Source organism: Carcharhinus amblyrhynchos, chromosome 3 (assembly GCF_965287045.1).
Source record: "Carcharhinus amblyrhynchos chromosome 3, sCarAmb.v2.hapA, whole genome shotgun sequence".
NCBI lineage: Eukaryota > Metazoa > Chordata > Chondrichthyes > Carcharhiniformes > Carcharhinidae > Carcharhinus > Carcharhinus amblyrhynchos.
Window position 1 is genome coordinate 139,174,649 of NC_137326.1, and position 21,521 is coordinate 139,196,169.

Genomic DNA, 21,521 nt, shown 5'->3' on the forward strand with positions numbered 1-21,521 from the left:
ACCATGACCAAGTGTCTGAAACACAGACACAGGGCCCAGTTTTACCACTGCATTGCACTGCATCCATTTTCAGGCACGAAAACTTCGTAAAGTTGGGTATGAGGCGAGTAGTGTGATTCGCACCTCCCTCCACACCACTCTCCCTTTATCAAGACCTGAAAATGGCCACAACCTGGCCCATGCCTGAAACAGGCATGAAGGTCATTTAAATGTATTTGCATGCATTTAAGTTGACTTAATCGGCTACATGCCCAACTTGACTGACACTTCTCTCTTTAGCACCACGTTCGCCAATCTGGAATCAGCACGAAACAGACATGTTCCACAAAAGTCTGATTTATGCACTCCAGTTAGTGAGGAGGTAAGTGCCAAGTGTCCAATGACACTCTGTTTAAACCATTTGGGGATTGGGGTGTGGGGTGTGGCGCCACTCTGCTTGAGATCAGTGGAGGGGAAACAGGGGTCCGCTACCACTCTGCCCGAGATCAGTGGGGGGATGGGGGGATAAGGGGGTCAGGAATGTTGTGGGGGGTGGGGCAATGTCTGTGGGGGCCAGGGGGAGGCATATCTGGCCTGGGAGTGATGTGGCAGGGGAGCCACATTCGATCTTTTTTTCTGCGCATGCGCAGTTAGAGGCTCCAGTCAAACCAGCAGGGTTTCAGGCGTGTTAAGCCCCGCCCACAGGTTTGTGCAGCACAATTCGGACTTGCTGATATTTTTTCAGGCAGAGTGCATATGGGAGCACCTAAGAACGGGTCTGGATTGGCGGATGGTGACTAGTGGAGTGCCCCAGGGGTCGGTGCTGGGGCCTCAGCTATTTACCATTTATATAGATGATCTGGAGGAGGGAACCGAGTGTAGGGTGTCGAAATTTGCTGATGACACCAAGATTGGTGGAACGGCAAATTGTACGGAGGGTGGGGAGAGTCTACAGAAGGATCTAGATAGGCTGGGCGAATGGGCCAGGAAATGGCAAATGGAATTTAATGTTGGCAAGTGCGAGGTGGTCCACTTTGGTAGGAAGAATGGTAGGAAGGATTATTACTTACGTGGAGAAAAACTGCAGCAGGCGACGGTGCAGAGGGACCTCGGGGTCCTTGTGCGTGAGTCGCAAAAACCCAGCTTGCAGGTGCAGCAGGTGGTCAGGAAGGCGAATGGGATGCTGGCCTTCATAGCAAGGGGGATTGAATATAAAAGTAGGGAGGTCTTGTTGCGGCTGTATAGGGCATTGGTGAGGCCGCAGCTGGAGTACTGTGTGCAGTTTTGGGCGCCGTACTTACGCAAGGATATTTTGGCCTTGAAGGGAGTGCAGAGGAGGTTTACTAGGCTGATGCCAGAGTTGAGGGGGTTGAGCTATGAGGAGAGGCTGAATAAATTAGGCTTGTACTCGTTAGAGTTTAGAAGAATGAGGGGAGATCTCATTGAGACGTATAAGATGATGAATGGGATGGATAGGATAGAGGTGGAGAGATTCTTCCTGCTCAGAAAGGATAGCAGGACTAGGGGGCACAGCCTCAAGATAGAGGGGGGGCGGTTTAGAACAGAGTTGAGGAGGAACTTCTTCACTCAAAGGGTGGTGAATCTCTGGAATTCTCTGCCCGTTGAAGTGGTGGAGGCTATCTCGCTAAATATTTTTAAGACACGGGTTGATGGGTTTTTGATAAGAGAGGGGATTAAGGGTTATGGGGAGAGGGCGGGAATGTGGAACTGAGCCACGACAGATCAGCCATGATCTTATTGAATGGCAGGGCAGGCTCGAAGGGCTAGCTGGCCTACTCCTGCTCCTATTTCTTATGTTCTTATGTTCTTATGTAAAAGTTGGATCTGAAACACTCCCAGTTTCAAATCCACCCAACACATAGAATCAAATGATAAAACAGGCCTGTAGACAGATAGACATATGCACACACGCACACACACACACACACATATGCAGTTTGGCATCAATATTAAAACTTCAAAAGCAGCAAAGTAAGTGAACTTGGATAAATGAAGGAACTCAGCAATGCAGTCATTTTCAAATGAAGCTTTGCAAAGTAAATGCTGGTGAAGAAAAGAATTTTTAAAACACCCCTTTGGCCTAAATTATCTTCAAATCAGAGTTAGGGGATCAGCCACTTGCTATAAGTCCATGATTATATTTCTCCTTGTTCCTTTATGTTGCAATTGCCACTGTTTATGCTGAATTCCTTCGTGTTATTTGCACTCCTCACCCCTACAAACTGTGGATATTTAAGAATATCTGACAAATGCCACAGACACAGTTCAGCTCTCAGATAGGCAGGTGTTGTCAGGATTCTGTGCCTCGAGCTATTAAAAAAGGCATTTCAGATTAAACAAATGCTACAAAAGCAATCACCTCCCACATCATTGAACCCTGCCAGCACAAGCTGTATTCAAATGAGGAGGAGAGGCACACCCACACAGAAACAAGAACTGTTCTAAGTCAGCTATACCTGTGCGGAATGAGATTTTTCAACCTTTACTAAGATCTTAAATAGTAATTTTCCAATTTTAGAATCCTGAGCACCCAATGATTGGAGAAATTACATATTGCTGGAGTTGTATCCTAAACTGCTGGGATCAAACAGCATTTTATTGGAGGATAGCTTGCACCTTCTTTATACTGAGCTAAAGCTTCTTTCTCTCCAAGAGTAAAAATATGTCTCAAGAAAGTAATCAGTTTTATGTTATTCCCAATGCCCTTCCAAATAGGTTTGAACTAATTTAATCAGAGGTTGGAAATGTAGGTCTTCACATCAAAGTTCAGGCAGCTTCAGAGTTCCCCAAACTATTTAAATGCAACTCTGCCATCAACTGGGATCTGTTCCTTTTAGAATGAAACAATCATTGTCTCGCTGTATAAATATGGCCCCACTTTGTGTTGGCACTGAGGCAGACTCTGAAATGCAGCTCTATTCAGTGTTCTCTTTGCTTTTGTTTAAACTATGTATACTACTTTTCAGACTTTTTTCCCTTTTATGTTACATTATTGAGCCTTCATTATGAAATCCTACTTTTCTGTGAATCAAAGTTCAGAAACCTAATGCCTGGGGAATGCGAGCCCTGAGGATACATTTCCACCTACATATTGCTCCAGACTGCTGACAATGCATATCTTTCTCGCCCATCCCATTAAGCAATCCATAGCAACACTACTCTTTTGGATATTACTTATAAATTATTGTCACTGTCAGTGAATAACTTTCTTTTCCCAATCCCTCTAGCAAAGTAATAATAAACAGCAGTTACACATTGCAATATAAACTGAACTCATTGAGAGCACAATGCCATTCTATATTTTTGATAATTGAGCATTACAGCACAGCTTAACGTACTTAGTTATGACATTTACACTGTCTAGACTCTGATAGTTATTGAATAATAGTGTCTTAAAAGGTCCCAGGTCCCTGAATGACAATGGATTAACTAAGGAAGAACTGGGCCCTTAATCTACTGCTTAAGTGCCGAGTTTGTGACTGGAAGCAAAACCATCTTATTTAAAGAGCCTTTTATTGTTTTACACTTAATAAAGCAAACTTGTGTACAACAGCAAGAGCAGGATTGGGAATAGGTGAGTGGATGTCAGCAATTTAGATAAGGTATGGTGGACGAGCAATGTTCAGATGCCCAGCGTTAAAGGGCATCACCTGACATGCTCCACACCACCGAGCTACCTATCTCAGCCACTTCACTGCCCATGGACTGCAAATTGAGATCACATTTTCCCTACAGGAGGGAGAAGAAAATAAACAGAATGGATTGGCCTACAATGATGTGCAAATTTGTCACCTACAGTTGCATCCTTCAGGGAAATTTGGGAGTAGATAGGGAAGAAAATCATTTAACAAGTACAATGGAAAAAGAGATGGAATCTGAAAAAGCTGTGTACAGTTCTGGTCACCCGATTATAGAAAGAATATTATTAAACTAGAAACAGTGCAGAAAAGATTTACTGGGATGCAACTAGGACTTGATAATTTGAGGTGTAAGGAGACACTGGATAGATTGGGACTTTTTTCTCTGGAACATAGGAAGTTGAGGGATGATCTTATAGAGGTCTATAAAATGAGGGACATAGATCAGCTTGACAGTCAATATCTTTTCCAAAGGTAGGGGAGTTTAAAACTAGAGGGCATAGTTTTAAGATGAGAGGGGAAAGATACAAAAGTGTTCAGAGGGGCAATTGTTTCACACAGAGGGTGGAGAGTGTCTGGAACAAGCTGCCAGAGGTAGTAGTAGAGGTGGACACAATTTTATCTTTTAAAAAGCATTTAGACAGTTATATTGGTAAGGTGGTATAAAGGGATATGGGCCAAATGCGGGTAACTGGGATTAACTTAGGGGTTTAAAAAAAAGGTGGCATGATAGCACAGTGGTTAGCACTGCTGCTTCACAGCTCCAGGATCCTGGGTTCGATTCCTGGCTCAGGTCACGGTCTGTGTGGAGTTTGCATATTCTCCTCGTGTCTGCGTGGGTCTCCTCCGGGTGCTCCGGTTTCCTCCCGCAGTCCAAAGGCGTGTGGGTTAGATTGATTGGCCATGCTAAGAAATTGCCCCTTAGTGTCCAGGGATGCATAGGTTCGAGGGATCAGTGGGTATAATATGTAGGGATATGGAGGTAGGGCCAGGGTGGGATTGTGTTCGGTGCAGGCTCGATGGGCCGAAGGGCCTCTTTCTGCACTGGTGGGTTCTATGGTTCTAAAGTTGGGCCGAAGGGCCTGTTTCCATGCTGTAAACCTCTATGACCTCTCTGAGTTAAACCACACTCAGCACAGCATTTTGCTATTTTGAAATAATGGTTATGAATTCAAATTAAAAATCTATGTTCCTTCAATATTTATTGAAATCTTAATTGTCTATATGGTTGGTGCTCGCTAATGTCCATGACTCTCAGCTATTGTTAAAAGGTCTATTCAAATTGTATGAAATGTGGGTGAGATTGACAAGCTAATCATTTATATTCAGCTACATCTTCTTTAGTCCCCAGGGGAGTTTTAAAAGACTAATTATAAATTCACAAGACCAGCAGTGAGTGAGTGTCATTCATTGTGCCCTGTTTAAAAGCCCATACTCCAAGGCTGAACTTATTAAAATGCTGCTGCTAAATCACTGACAGACAGAATGCTATTACATTGTGAAGAGAAGGATAAGTTTGGAGGAAGAAGGCCCTTTATTCAATACAATCTCCAGTCTGTAGGATACCAAACCCAACCTCTCCATATGATTCTATCTCACTTACTTCTTCAAAGAGCCCAATGACCAGCTTCAATCAGACTTGCTGTCAACCCTGATTCATTGTGGACACTCCATGTAAAAAAAATTAATCATCTCTGACCAAAACTCACCCTTCATGGTCACCTCCTGTGCTGCCATATACAATGTCGATAGCCAATTTCCTCTGTTGCTCAATGCTTCTTACTAATATATCTTAAATACATTAAAATTTCAATATCTGAGTGCCCTTTCCCTGGCTTTTCTTGGCAATGTCTGTGTCAACTGATCATTGCAGCTGCCTTTATAAACTGTAATTACACTTTGCTGCCAGTGGAAGCACTCCAGTGTCAGCCCCCATTCCAGCAGGGCTGTGTGGCTACATCAGCAGCTGCTTTCTACATGTATAAAAAACAAAAATAAAATCAGAATATATGACTTCAAAACAGGGCCTGATTATTTTTGGGCATCTTGATCCAATTACATCTTTCTCTCTAAATCCACCAATCCGCCTGTAGGTAATACTTTTCAAAAAAATCAAAAACTAAGAGTTTTGCAGAGGTCTGGGGATGCAGACATTGTACACAATCTCTTTTCACAAATGGGACTTTAACATAACCGCTGTGCTGGAAAGCTCATCTCTCTGGCAGCAAAAAGTAAAGTTTACTTACTAGTGTCACAAGTAGACTTACATTAAGACTGCAACGAAGTTACAGTGAAAATCCTCTAGTCGCCATACTCCAGCCCCTGTTCGGGTTACACTGAGGGAAAATTTAGCATGGCCAATGCACCCAACCAGACAGTGGGAGGAAACCCACGCAGACATGTGGTAAACGTGCAGACAGTGACCTGAGCCAGGAATCAAAGCCAGGTCCCTGGTGCTGTGAGGCAGCAGTGCTAACCCACTGTGCTACCCAACCATGAGTCCTTGGTGGAGAGAGCCCCACTCATCAGAAATTCTGCTTTCATTTAAGGCCCGAAAATGTGGAAAATTCAGAGCGTAGAAGGAGGGGAATTAGACTGTTATCTGAAAAAGGAGGATGTTCATGATTACAGGCAAACAGCATCATGCAAGTTACTTATTGGAGAGTTGGTGTAGACACAGTGGGCTGAATGGCCTCCTGTGCACTGTAACATGGACAGCAACAGTTCAAGAACCACCACCTTCTCAAGAGAAATTAGGGATGGGAAATAAACGCTGGCCTAGCCAGTGATGCCCACATCCCATCACTGAATAAAATGAAATTCTGTGATCTGAGGAAGTGGAGTTGGGAGAAGCTTGCCATTCCTCAGAGTGGAGATCTTTCACCTTAAACAGATTTAACTAGGATATTACAGCCAAACTGAATTCAAAACATATTTCGTGTCCTCTCTCTGCAGCAGCAGCAGCAGCAATTAGAAGGTTTCATTATCATTGCAGTATAAGGATCTGGCACATAATGTGTGACTGAGTACAGTATCACCCACATAATGACATAAAAGAACATATAATCCACATGCAGGGATCAATGTAGTGTTGAACAGAGTCACGTGTAGAAGCAAGCATAAGCTCCCAGTTCAGACTTCTACCATACTTATGTTTATAGTTTCTGGTAGTTAATGAATATTACTGTTTAACTTCTTACGAATACCTTAATAAGGCTGAGCAAACTATCCCTTAAACACCTTACAACAAATATACTCTCTACCTTAACAGCGACAAAAGCAACACAAGTAACACTGTTAATCACTAAATCGAGTACAGATTCTATCATATTGCTCAAGCGGTTCCAGCCCGCGGCTGCAGCCAATATGGGCATGAGCTGATTCTGCTCTTGCCAATGATTCACTAGTTGAAGGTTTGAGGGTGTGTAGCTTGCCCATTACATAAACACCCAATTTTCCTTCACATAAACTTGAATTTCCACTAACCTGGGTGAAGTAAAGGGGACAGTTCTTTTTAGGAAATCAGAGAGAAGACATGCAGGGGTGTGCTGCGTTCAGGAAATTTGCATGAGGTACCAAGGATAGGTGGCTTTCTCTTGGTGCATTGAGGATCAGTGTGAGATTTGTACCTGCCAGGTGCTGCCCTCTTTAGTACTGCCTATCATTGCTCCCTGCAGTACTAGAGGGTCAAGGTGGGGGGTCTGCATCCCCCAAGAATCACCACCTTTGGAGCAACAAAAGGGAATGTAAAAAACAAAAAGCTGCAAGGGGGCAGAAAAGACCCAAAGAGTATTAAGAAAGATCATCAAGGTGTAATCCAATTTCAGATTGATGTATTTATAAATCTATATAGTGGTTAATAATTTGAATCCTTTGATGAGGTTGCAGTCTCGTAACTTATTCCCAGCTGGCTATTATTTCAAACTTTGCATCTGGATGATGAAGTAAAATATTTAATACACTTGCAATTAAAAAAACGTATAGAAAAAAGTAAAGCTGTCACAGTGAAATCCAAAGGACACATCTCAAACCTGTATTCAAAAAGTATAGAACAGTACAGCACAGGAACAGGCCCTTTGGCCCACCAGCCCTGCACCAATTGTGCTGACCTATCTAGGCCAGCCACCTGTATCCCTCTATTCCCACTTGTTCATGTGTCTATTCAGATAAGTCTTAAATATCTGTATCTGCCTCAACCATCTCACTTGGCAAAGCATTCCAGGCCCCCACCAGCCTCTGTATAAAACACTTCCCCTGCACATCTCCATTGAACATTTCCCCCCTTACCTTGAACTTTGGCCCTCTGTAATTTTCATTTCTGCCCTGGGAAAAAGCTTCCAACTGTTCACCCTATCGATACCCCTCATAATTTTATAAACTTCTATCAGGTTGCCCCTCAGCCTCTGTCTTTCCAGGGAGAACAATCCCAGTTTATTCATCTCTTCTAACAGCTAATACCCTCCATATTAGGCAATATCCCAGTAAACCTTTTCTGTACTCTTTGAAGCTTCCACATCCTTCTCGTAGTGTGGGTGAGCAGAATTGGACACAGTATTCCAAATGTATCAATTGTCAGTTTTCAATTATCAAAAGCTGGTCTTACACAGCCTATTTCTCCCTCTACAACAGCTTAGTTCTTAGCTGCCCCAAGCCTGCAGGTCTTTATCAATCTGAATAGCTACTTTGGATGACCCCCTAGTAGATTCCAGCGGGGAGCAGTGCCCAGCTGTGTTTGTATAGTCAGAGGGAAGTAGTTCCCCTGTGGCTGTTCAGCTTTCATTTTGAAGGATAGAGGAATTGTGTTAAATATTAACAGTAAACTCGCTGTCCACAGTCGGTTTCAAGTACTCTGCAGGCAAAGAATCGCTCTGCATCCACAGTGTTAGACTGGCTGTGCAGGGATTAGAAATATGGTGTTAAGACATGAAAATATTCCAAACTGAAGCATAGTCCTCACTTAGGTCAGGTCCATGAATTGATATGGCTTTACCTTTCAACAATGCTGCACTCCTTAAATACACCATCTCCCACATCCACACACAGACACAAACGTCTACATAGGATCCATTTACCACAAGGTCCAATCAAAACACGGAACGTGGCACAGCAAATGAGCAGAACTAACCGGATGATTCTTTGCTGAAGATGGTGCAGACTCAATGTGACAAACGGCTCACTTTCTGTGTGGATCTATTATTTACAGTTCAAAAAGCTAACAGAAAGGGATCTTCTTAGACTCAGGTTGGAAAATAGTTAACAACACCCATAAACAGCAGCTGAAGAAAATTAATCTCTTCGCTTTCAACCATTGAAGCTTTAACCAAATTTTAAGAATAACCTCAAGCTTTTCTGGGGTTGGGTGATGAGAGAGAGAAATATTGATCAGATTTAAAGTACTGTCAGTTGCAGCCTTTGTTCAAACATGGCTATATCTGGTACACTGATATAATGATGATGGTGTTGGACCATCCCCAGGGCTTGTGTTTTCAAAACTTTACCGTCTTCAACTGTAACATGTGAAACTGGAGTTTTATGCCAAAGTTTCACGTTGTAAAAGTAATTTCAGGCTTTTTTCTGGAGGTGCGTGTCAGCTGCAGAGAGATAAAATATAGAAAATAGGTATAAAAACAACCAGCTGATGTTAAACACCTTCTGATTAAAATGTACAACTGTAGCTGCATCGTAAAATGACGACGAAAGCTTCAGGCCTGTAAAAATCCAGCTGGGTCACTAATATCCTTCAGTGAAATAAGCCTTTCCAACCGTATAAAGTTGACTTTAACTGTTGTCTGAAGACGTTTCTTAAGCATCAGTTAGAACTATCAATTACAACCAGGAAAGCTAACCTACCATCTTCTCAGGATAATAATCAACAGTTATAGAATGATATAGAAAAAGACCATTCAGCCCAGTGAGCCTGTTTGGAACTGTTACCCTTCACCTCCTGACAACAAAATAAAGTCCCTGAATACAATGAGCTGCAATGAGTGCAGTAACAACATTCACATCTCACAAGTGCCAGACAATGACTATCTGCAACAACAGAGAATCTAACCAACTCCCTTGACATTCAATGCAATTACCATCACTGAATACCCCACTGTGAACCAGAAACTGAACTGGACTAGTCATGTGGACTATTAATCAAAAGGTGAAAAACTGCAGCATGCTGCTGTGCAGAGGGACCTGGGTGTCGTTGTACAAGAATCACAAAAAGTTCGTATGCAGGTGCAGCAGCTAATTAAGAAGGCAAATAGAATTTTGTCCTTCATTGCTAGAAGGATGGAGTTTAACATAGAACACAGAATGTAGTAAGGGTCTGAGGACACAGCCTTGCAGTGCACCATTGCAGGGGCAGGATGGTAGAGGTCCCTTATCTTGCAGATGTTTATTGGAAAGCATGTTCTCATATATCTCAGTGAAGGTGTTGGCGATGTTTTGGAGCTCAGCCTCAACACAGGTACAAGCATTGCCTTCACACTATGTACAGTCCGAATGTAAATGGGGTCTGTGGTGAATCTGTTGTTCAGGATCACGGTTTGCATGTCATCGTGGTGCAGGCAGAGGAGGATGGTGACAGACTTTTGGGGGCAGCTGAAATATATGAGGACACTCCATAATCCCTCATGGTTGACCTTTGTGAGGTCAAACAAGGCCAAGGGTTGATACTGTTCCTGCATTTCTCTTGTAGCTGCTGCGCAGTGAAGAGCGTGTCCATTATGCCCCTTAGTGGGCAGAATCTGCATTGTGGTTCTGAGAGGAGCTCTTCAGCCACAGGGAGAAGGACTCCAGGGATGAAAAACTTCAGTCTTGAGGATAGTTTGGAACGTTTGGGACTGATACCTTTGAAGAGAAGGCAGCTGAGAGGAGATTTGACAGAGATATTTAAAATCATGGAAAGGGTGGGCAAAGCAGATAGGGAGAAACTTTCCATTTGGAAAAAGATCAAGAATGAGAGGGCAGACATTGGGGAAGTGATTTGCAAAAGAAGCAAATGTGATGTATGAAAAAGCTTGGCTGGGGTCTGGAAAGCGCTGTCTGGGAATGTGGTGGAGGTAGATTCAATTGAGGCATTAGATTTATATCTGAATAGAAATAATGAGCAGAGTTATAGAGAAAAGGCAGGAGAATGGGCACAAAGTCATGATGATCATTTGGAGATCAGGTATAGACACGATGGGCCAAGTAGTCTCCTTGTGCCATAACAATTCTGTGAACCTTGTGATGACCTTGCCAGTGGCTAAGAGCAGGAAAATTCCTCTGTGGTTACTGCAGTTGGACTGGTCACCTTTTCTGAAGATGGCCACAAACACAGTGTCTGAGATTTCCAGAGAAGGGAAATTCGGTCGTGTATTCGTGCCCAGGCCTTCTCCGCAATGTGTTAGACTCCCCACTGAAGCACTATCTGCTCCTGATGCATTGTTGATGGTCTTTTCTATCTTGTACCAGATTGCGGTTGTGTTGAGATGGTGACGAGTTGCATTCTGCAGAGTTGAGGGCACTCGCCTTGAAGACAAAGGTGAGAACTTTATAGCCATCCATGCCGGTGGGATCTTCTGGATCCACCAATGCACACCCAGTGCCGGTGAGGGAGCATTCAACCGGCAACATCATTGACAATGGCAGGACCAGAAGATTCTACTGCTGGCCAATGGCAGATCGCTCTGCCGTGCGAACACGCAGTGAGTTGTATGGAAAATTCCACCCAAACTCTATTATGTCTCTGTTAAAGTTTTCAAAGTGTTTCTTCCAGTGATTGCTAACTGCCTTTCCACTCTTGGCCTCAGTGACTCAACGTTGATTTTGCTGCAGCACTGTTGTGGTTGAGGTGCTGCTTCAAGGTTACACTGATATTGCTCATATAGCAATTAGACGATGCTCCATCCAGCAGTCATCAGCTCCTGTCAAGACATGGGTGATACCCACGCACTTGTGGTCCCTCCCTCAAACGATGACATGGTCGAGCAGGTGCCAATGCTTAAAGAGAGGGCACTGCCATGAGGCCTTGTACTTGTTTCTTTGATGAAGTCCCATATGCCACATGGACTTCAGTGGTTCAAGGCAGCATACCACCACTTTCACATGAACAATAAAAATGCTAATCTAACCAGTGACACCCACACTACATGAAAGAATAAAAAAACTCCTTGGGTCTCCCAAATACAGCTCATACTCTTCCAGGAGAAATGAGTGGATTTTCCATACCAAATAGTTCGTGATATGCTTGTTTAAATGTTTGATCTTTCCTAGTTTCAGAGCTACATGTGCTTACAACTGTCCAGAATGGTTTCACCACAGAGGAACATAAATCAGAACATACACCATCAGGGCATGGATCTTACAGAAAGTTAAACTACACCTTTATTTATTCTCTAAATTTTGCAAATATACCAGTGTCTATTGTCAAACCTCAAACTGGACAAACTTTACTCAGCAAAGGAATTATTCTACTCAGCTTGCACAGCTCCTGATCAGGAACAAAGCATCAAAGGGCTCTAAAGATAATTCAAACATATGCCAGGTGCAAATGTGATACAAACCTTGTACTAGAACAGGATGTCATTGTCATGAGAGTGACGGCGCAGGGGCGTGAGGGCACAGGGCGCGAGGGGGGTGAGACAGGGAGGCACCGAGAGTGCGTGAAGTATTGCACGTGAGCATGGGGCAGCAGAGCACTTGATAGGAATGCACAAGCTGGAATGTGCGTAAACACGAGAGACCTTAATGGGTACAAAGTTATTTTAAAAATAGATACACTTTCATGTTTAATCACTTTCTATGGTGAAAAAATAATAAGGGACCAGCACATAATTACAGTGAATCCAGAGAATAAGTAATCACCAACTCTAGGGAGCTGTACTCACCCACATTGGGTCTAAGGGCTCCATATCTTGCATGCGTACCACGTCCATGCTGATCTCGATTCTATTGCCTGGTACCCCCTCATGTGGTTCATCGCTGAAGGACAGGTCAATCGGCTGGACATTTAAAACAGGGCTGCAAAATTCAAATGAATGAATCATGTTGGGATAAAACTTTCACATGCTTACTCTCATTTGCCTGAAAATGCAAAGCATTTCTTTTACTGTCTCAGAGCAAGTGCATGTTCGCCAAATTGTTAGCTCAGGCCTATGGAGATCCAATCAAGATCACCTTCCTGGAGGATCACTCAAATCTCCGCTCCACCGCAGAGCAACAGCAAGTTCAAGTACAACAGAAGATTGCAGAACATGAATAAGCAAGATTAAAGCTGACATACTACAACCCCGAACATTGAGCCAATATGTACCTGCGTCCGACCAACCTCACCTTCTCATCTGAAACAGAAAGGATACCCCCTAATACAGAAACTTCCCTATCTGCGAAGAGAGAATAGAGCCAACGTTGAGTCAAGATAACACTTCATTTGTCTCGACTGATGCTGTCAGATCTGCTGAGTTTTTCTAGCATTTTCTGTTTTTGTTCTTGAAGCATAATCTCCCTACTTTTATATTCAATTCCCCTTGCAATAAGTAACATTTGATTAGCTTTCCTAATTACTTGCTGGGCCTGTATACAAGCCCTTTGGAATTCATGCGCTAAGACACCCAGACCCCTCCATTTCCTAGGGTGCTGCAATCGCTCACCATTAAATTCTTTTAAATTCTTCCTACCAAAATGGACAACTTCACATTTCTCCACATTATACCTGGTCTTTGTCCATTCACTTAACCTACCCTGTGTCGCCCCCTTCTGACTCCTTCATAGAAACATAGAACATTACATCACAGTACAGGCCCTTTGACCCTCAATGTTGTGCCAAACTATGTCCAATCCCAAGATCAAGCTCCCTATAATTCTGCTGTGCTCCGTGTGCATATTCAATAACTGCTTGAAAATTCCTAAAGTGTCCGACTCCACTATCACAGCAGGCAGTGCATTCCACACCCCAACCACTCTCTGAGTAAAGAATCTACCTCAGACATCCCTCCTATACCTCCCACCATGAACCTCATAGCTATTTCCCCTACTAACAGCTTCATCCACCCGAGGAAACAGTCTCTGCACATCCACTCTACCAATCCCCCTCATCGTCTTATAAACCTCTATTAAGTCACCTCTCATTCTCCTCTGCTCCAAAGAGAAAAGCCCCAACTCCCTCAACCTTTCCTCATAAGACCTACTCTCCAAACCAGGCAGCATCCTGGTAAATCTCCTCTGCACGCTCTCCAATACTTCCACATCCTTCTTATAGTGAGATGACCAGAACTGAACACAATATTCCAAATGTGGTCTCACCAACATCCAGTATAGTTGCAGCATAACCCCATGGCTCTTAAATTCAAACCCTCTGTTAATAAATGCTAACACACTATAAGCCTTCTTCACGGCTCTATCCACTTGAGTGGCAACCTTCAGAAATCTGTGGATATGAACCCCAAGATCTCTCTGTTCCTCCACATTCCTTAGAACCCTGCTGTTGACCCTGTAATCTGCATTCAAGTTTGTCCTACCAAAATGAATCACCTCACACTTATCAGGGTTAAACTCCATCTGCCACTTTTCGGCCCAGCTCTGCAGCCTATCAATGTCTCTTTGCAGCCTGCAAGAGCCCTCCACCTCATCCACTACTCCACCAGTCTTGAAGTCATCAGCAAATTTACTAACCCACCCTTCAGCCCCCTCTTCCAAGTCATTGATAAAAATCACAAAAAGCAGAGGGCCCAGCACTGACCCCTGTGGTACACCGCTGGTAACTGGCCTCCAGTCTGAAAATTTTCCCTCCACCACCACCCCCTGTCTTCTATGATACAGCCAGTTACTTATCCAATTGGCCAAATTTCCTTCTATCCCACACCTCCTTATCTTCTTCATGAGCCTACCATGGGGAACCTTATCAAACACCTTACTAAAATCCATGTATATGACATCAACTGCTCTACCTTCACCCACACGCTTAGTTACCTCCTCAAAGAATTCAAATTTGTGAGGCAGGACTTACCCCTCACGAAACCGTGCTGACTATCCCAGATTAAACTGAATCTTTCCAAATGGTCATAAATCTCGCAGGACCCTTTCCATTAACTTATCGACCACCAAAGTAAGACTAACTGGCCTATAATTACCAGAGTCATTTGCTATTTCCTTTCTTGAAAAGAGGAACAACATTTGCCACTCCCATTCACCTGACAGAGAGGGAAACCTTGAAAGCTTGTGAGTTTACTATCAAATAAATTGGTTGGACTTAAACCAGGTGTTGTCAGACTTCTTACTGTGATTATCCCTGTGGACAGTGAGGACCCAAAGATCAAAGCTAAAGGCTCCGCAATCTCATCCCCTGCCTCCCAAAGTATCCTAGGATGTATCCCATCTGGCCCAGGGGGCTTATCCACCCTCAGGTTTTTCAAAATTGCTAATACATCTTCCCTCAAAACATCCACCTCCTCCATCCTATCAGCCTTATCATGTACTCCTCCTCAAAAACATGACCCCTCTCTTTAGTGAAGATTGAAGAAAAGTTTATATTCAACGCCTCACCTATCTTTTCTGACTCCAGGCACAAGTTCCCACTACTATCCTTGACTGGCCCTAACCTCACCCTGGTCATTCTTTTATTTTTCACATAAGAGTAAAAAGCCTTGGGGTTTTCTTTTATCTGACCTACCAAGGACTTCTCATGCCCCCTCCTAGCTCTCCTAAGCCCTTTCTTTAACTCATTCCTAGCTGCCTTGTAACACTCAAGTGACACAACTGAACCTTGTCTTTTCATCCATACATACGCTTCCTTTTACCTCTTGACAAGACATTCAACCTCCTTTGTGAACTATGGTTCCCTCACAAGGCCATTTCCTCCTTACCCGCCAGGGACATACCTATCAAGGACACGCAGTATTTGTTCCTTGAAAAAGCTCCACTTTTCATTTGTGCCCATACCTGACAGTTTCTGCTCCCACCTTATGCTCCCTAATTCTTGCCTAATCGCATCATAATTATCCCTGCCCCAATTATAAACCTTGCCCTGTCGTGTGACCCTATCCCTCTCCATTGCAATAATGAAGGACACCAAATTGTGGTCACTATCTCCAAAGTGCTCTTCCACAAACAAACCTAACACTTGGCCCAGTTCATTACCCAGTACTAAGTCCAATGTGGCCCCACCTCTTGTCGGCTTATCCACACATTGTGTCAGGAAACTCTCCTGCACACACTGTACAAAAAGCGTCCCATCCAAACTATTTGACCTATAAAGGTTCCAATCAGTATTTGGAAAGTTAAAGTCACCCATGATAACTACCCTGCGACCTCCACATCTATCCATAATCTGCTTTGCCATTTCCTCCTCCAAATCTCTATTTGGGGGCCTATAGAAAACTCCTAACAATATGATCGATCCTTTCCTATTTCTAACTTCAACCCATGTTACCTCAGCAGGCAGATCACCCTTGAAATGCCTTTCAGCAGCCGTTAAACTACCCTTGATTAACAATGCTTCTCCTCCACCTTTTTACCGCCTTCCCTACTCCTACTGAAACATCTATAGCCCGGAACTGCCAACAACCATTCTAGTCCCTGTTCTAACCATGTCTCCGTAATGGCCACAACATCATAGTCCCAAGTACCAATCCATGCTCCGTTCAAATTTATTGGGGGGAAAACCTTCCCAGGGCTCACTGGGGCCTACTTCCGGTTTTACACTCCCAGTTTAGAATAAAAAAACTCCAAAAAATTCCCTCTTACCTTCAAGATCTCTGCACTGAATCTCCACTCCAACTGCTCCTCTGGAAACAATCAATCTTACAGAATCATAGAATACTACAGTGCAGAAGAGGCCCAACGCATGAAAGGTGCAGACCTGCCCGCCTAATCCCACTTGCCAGCCCTTGCCCCATAGCCTTGAATGCTACGGCGTGCCAAGTAATCATCCAGGTACTTATTAAAGGATGTGAGGCATCCCGCTTCCACCACATCCCAGGCAGCGCATTCTAGACCCCCACCATCTTCTGAGTAAAACGTTTCTTCTCAAATCCCCCCTAAACCTCCTATCCTTCACTTTCCCCTCATAACTGACCCTTCAACTAAGGGGAACAACTGCTTCCTATTCACCTTGTTCACTTTTGTACCTCACTGAATAACAGTAAATTTCACAAACATATCTTTGGTCCCTTCATCCAAGTCATTTACTTTAAGTTGGGGCCCCAGCACTAACCCTGTGGTGCAATACACGTTACATCCTGTCAACCAGAAAGGCTCATTTATGCCCACCCTCTGTTTCCTGGTAGCTAGCCAATCTTCAACCATGCCAATATGTTGTCCCTTCACCAAGAACTTTTATTTTTCACAATAACATTTGATCTGGCACCTTATCCAATGTCTTCTGGAAATCTAAGTACATTATATCCACCAGTTCCCCTCTATCTACAGCATATGCTACTTCTTCAAAGAGCTTGATATACCAGATTTTTCAAAATTTGTTTGCTCCATGTATTTAGTTTAAAATCCTCTCTACTTTCTTAATCATGCGGCAAGCTAGAACGCTGGGCCCAGACAGTTCAGGTGTCGACTGTCCCAATGATATAGCTAGGGGATTTTCACAGTAATTTTGTTAGTGTTAATGTAAGCCTACTTGTGATATTAATAAACTTTAAAGCTTCACTTTACTTAGTACTGGTGCCAGTTTCTCCTGAAATGGAAGCCACTTTTCCTACCAGTCTATGGCCCACATATTCAACTCTGTAATCGCCTATGGTGATTTGTACATAGCTCAGGTAATAATCTCAAGAATATGTGATAATAGTAGTGCAACTGATGTGGATATGTTGACAAATTCAGCTTCATGCTACAGGTAGTTGGTATGTCTGGAGGGGATACAACTGAGACTTTGGTAGGGCAGGATATTTATTCATTTAGCCCTGCAAATGGTTAAGTTAATGGACTTTTGTTTACTTAAGTTCTCTGGGATTTTGGATTTGCATTGTTGACAGAAACTGCGATAACGTGGTTTGTATGCAGTTCTGAGTCTGTGGCAGAGAAAAACAGCATTTGCAGAGAGCAATTCCGTTTGCAATTGAAGACTGGTTGAAGTTCGAAGGACTTTGCAAGCTTCTGAAACTCACTTTCTCTCTGAAAGCTTCAAGGCTGCCTACATGCATTATAGCAAATATACTTATGGTTACTAACTGTATTTAATGTGGCATTTACACCTAAGGGAATGTTGCTTATTTGGCACTGAAACAGTGATAAATTAGAAATTAAAGTTTCCCGAGTCCATAGAATTCCTACAATGCTGAAGGAACCCATTCAGTCCCTTGAGTCTGCACTGACAACAATCCCACCCAGGCCCTATCCCCGTAACCCCACATATTTATCCTGCTAATCCCCCTGACACTAAAGGGCAATTTAGCATGGCCAATTCAACTAACCCGCACATCTTTGAAGCGTGGGAGGAAATCGGAGACCCGAAGGAAACCAACGCAGACAGGGGAGAACATGCAAACACCTCGCAGACACCAACCCAAGGCTGGAATTGAACCCAGGTCCCTGGCTCTGCGAAGTGTGCTAACCAATTGTTTCCTTTTCATTTTTAAATAGTGTTCACTTCTGCACTACAGGATTCTATGGTCTATTTGTTAGAGTTATATTTAAACTGTGTTATTAAATATAGTTTGTTTTAAAGTTGTTTTAAGAGATCCCTAATTTGTCAGTGCAACTATTCCTGGAAGGAAGTATCCTTTCCTCACATTAATGCCAAAATAGAAAAATTGCTGTGGTCTAGTCTGGCTTCATGATGTAACTTGAGGTTCTGGTCTGGAACCCTAAAAATTACCTTTGAGATTCTGCTTTTTAATTAAGTACCTGGCTCCTTACTTTCTGTGCAGGACCTCGTTTCTTTTCTCCTTATGTCATTGGTACCTATAAGGACCACGACAACTGAACCCTCCCACCCCATACAGACTCCTCTCGCCCTGAGCAAATGTCCCAAATCCTGGCATCAGACCGGCATCACAACTGTCTGGATTCTCACTCTGCTACAGCGAACTGTGTCAATTTGAGCAGATAAAGGATATACACACAGTAATGACCTATTTCTTTAAGATTAACTGATGGATAAACATTGGTTAGGACACAGAGGGGAACCTGCCTTTCTCTTCTTCCAAATGGTCTGCCTTAGGTAACTGATGCCCAATCTGCATAACATCCAATGGTAAAGTGGGCACCTCCAACAGCTGTGTCCTGTCAGTACTGCACCAGATTATCAGTTCAGATTTTGTGCTGAAGAATGAAACTTGAACCCATGATCTCTGACTCAGAGGTGACAGTGCAGCCAACTGAGCCAAGACAGGCACTTCAAGGCTGAATGAGAACTGTGCAAAAATGGTACACAAGTAGTCAAAACTGTGCAAATAATGGAGCTTCCCGCAAATGGAGCAAAGAGTAATATAATCTAACCACAACAGGGGAAGATTACTTTCATCTTGACTTGAAATGTCAGCCTGGCTTGTGGATTGGATTGTAAATTATGACAGTTTCCTAATATCAAGCAGTATTACTTACTGACTCTTGTGAAATTTTCATGTAAAATGCTAAAATTAAAATATCACCCTGCAGCAGCCTCTGAAAAGAGATATGATAGACTCTGCTACTTTGGGATGGGAGGTGGAGGGAACACGAGAATTTTGCTGTTCAGCTTTCCTGCTCTGTATTTTGTCCACTGTGTATTAAACAAAATGGGAAAGGTTCTTAAACAGCAGCCATCTAAAACTCTGATGGAGAAACCATCTGAGGGAGTCTTATTCATGAAGTTAGCTTCACAAATAAGTTTCTCTCAGACAGTTTCCATCAACCAGTGAGGGTGAACAGGTTACACTGGTGATTTTCAAGCTTTCTGTATAGGGGTTTGCCTGCAGCTGCTCACAGCCTCTGAGTGACACCTACAGATACCCACAGCATCCAGGACGCTGGTCCAAGCATACAGAAAGGTTCCAGAAGCCTATTCATGAACACAATACCATCCAGGTATCACAGGTTTACCGGAGTCTGTCCAGATAGCCATAGTCTCTGACAGATTGCTACAGATATCCATAAGAGACTCTCCACACAAAATGAAATCTCTTCCATTAATACAGATATGTCTCCCGTCAGGAGCCCCCTCTCCCAAGATGCACTACATGCACCTACCCACTCCCAGGAATCCCTGACAGATACATACAAAACCATGACATGGTGCACTCGCTTATTTAATCCTACCCTATAGCTAAAGGTTTCCCCACAGCATTTAGATGAAATGGGCAACGAGATAGAAACACCCTGCATAAACGCAGCAGAAACAAATAGTATTGATAGAGAACTGAACCCTTTTTGTTATTTGTTCTTGGGATAGGGATGACTTTGCCCATTCCTAGTTGCTCTAAAAGGTGACAAAGCTTCTTCTTGTAGTGCCGATGCTGATGGTGCTTTTCATCTCTCCTCTGTTCATTTGCCAATTATCTTAAATCTGTGTCCTTTGGCTACTGACCCTTCTGCCAGCGCGAATAGTTTCACCCGATGAAATCCAATCAAGGACTATTGCCGTTTTGAAAACTTCCATTTAATCTATTAATCACCATGGTCACTTCCTCAAAAGGTATTAGATAAAGAAACCCAGGATGTGCCTCAGCAAAGGACCAATCGTAAAAGTCCAAGTCATAATTGTGTACGCCTTGGATGGGAATATGAAGCCTATGGTGTTCTTTTCATCATTGCTCTTGTCCATCTGGGTGCCAAAGGTCTCAGGGAGAAGGTGAGTGAACTGATGAAGGAGCAGCGCTCCAAAAGGTCATGCTACCAAATAAGCTTGTTGGATTTTAACCTGGTGTCGTGAGACTTCTTATTATACTCCTTATACACTTATGACTGTGTGGCCAAATTCCCCTCCAATTTGATTTTCAAGTTCTCTGATGACACCACCGTAGTGAGTCAGATCTCAAGCAATGAGGCAAAGTACAGGAAAGAGATAGAGAATCTGGTGAACTGGTGCAACAACAGTAATTTTTCCCTCAATGTCAGTAACATAAAGGAGATAGTCATCAACTTCAGGAAGCAGAGTGAAGGACATGCCTCTGTCTACATCAAAGGGGATGGAGTGGAAACAGTTGAAAATTTCAAGTTTCTAGGTGCCCAAATCACCAACAACCTGTTGTGATTCCCTCCACGCCAACCCTATAGTTAAGAAAGCCCACCAATACCTCTACCTTCTCAGGATGCTAAGGAAACTTGGCATCTCCGCTATGACTCTCACCAGCTTTTACAGATGCACCACAGAAAGCCTTCTTTCTGGTTTTATCACAGCTTGGTACAGATCCTGCTCTGTCCTAGACTGCAAGAATCTCTAAAGGGTTCTAAATGAAGCCCAGCCCATCATGCAAACCAGCCTCCCAGCCATTGACTCTGTGTACACTTCTGCTGCCTCAAAAAAGCAGCCAGCATAATCAAGGACCCATGCACCCAGACTTACTCTCTTCCCCCTTCTTCCATCAGGAAAACAATACAAACATCTGAGGTCACAAACCAACTGACTCAAGAATAGCTTTTTCCCTGCTGCCATCAGACTTTTGAATGGATCTACCTCACACTAAGTTGATCTTTCTCTACGCCCTAGCTATGACTGTAACACTACATTCTCTACACTCCTTTTCTCCTCTAAGTATGGTATGCTTTGTCTGTATAGTGCACAAGAAACAATACTTTTCACTGTATACTAATACATATGACAATATAATTTACGCCTCATAAAAACTGTATCCCAATGATGAAGGGAGATAGATAGTGTGCAGAAATAGGTACTCCATTCAAGTTCTCTGTTCTGGATGGTGTTGACTTTCTGGAGTGTTTTATGCAGCCATATCATCCTGATTAATGGTGAGAATT

The 21,521-nt window shown here is 43.2% G+C and overlaps 1 protein-coding gene across 1 annotated transcript in view; it reads right to left on the bottom strand.

The window, feature by feature from the left end:
* Nucleotides 1–21,521, bottom strand: part of tp63 (tumor protein p63) — a 151,433-nt gene that overhangs the window by 122,607 nt on the left and 7,305 nt on the right. Inside the window, exon 2 of the mRNA XM_080186118.1 lies at nucleotides 12,503–12,635. Coding sequence (XP_080042244.1) covers nucleotides 12,503–12,635 — 133 coding nt within the window. The remainder of the gene's footprint in view (nucleotides 1–12,502; nucleotides 12,636–21,521) is intronic.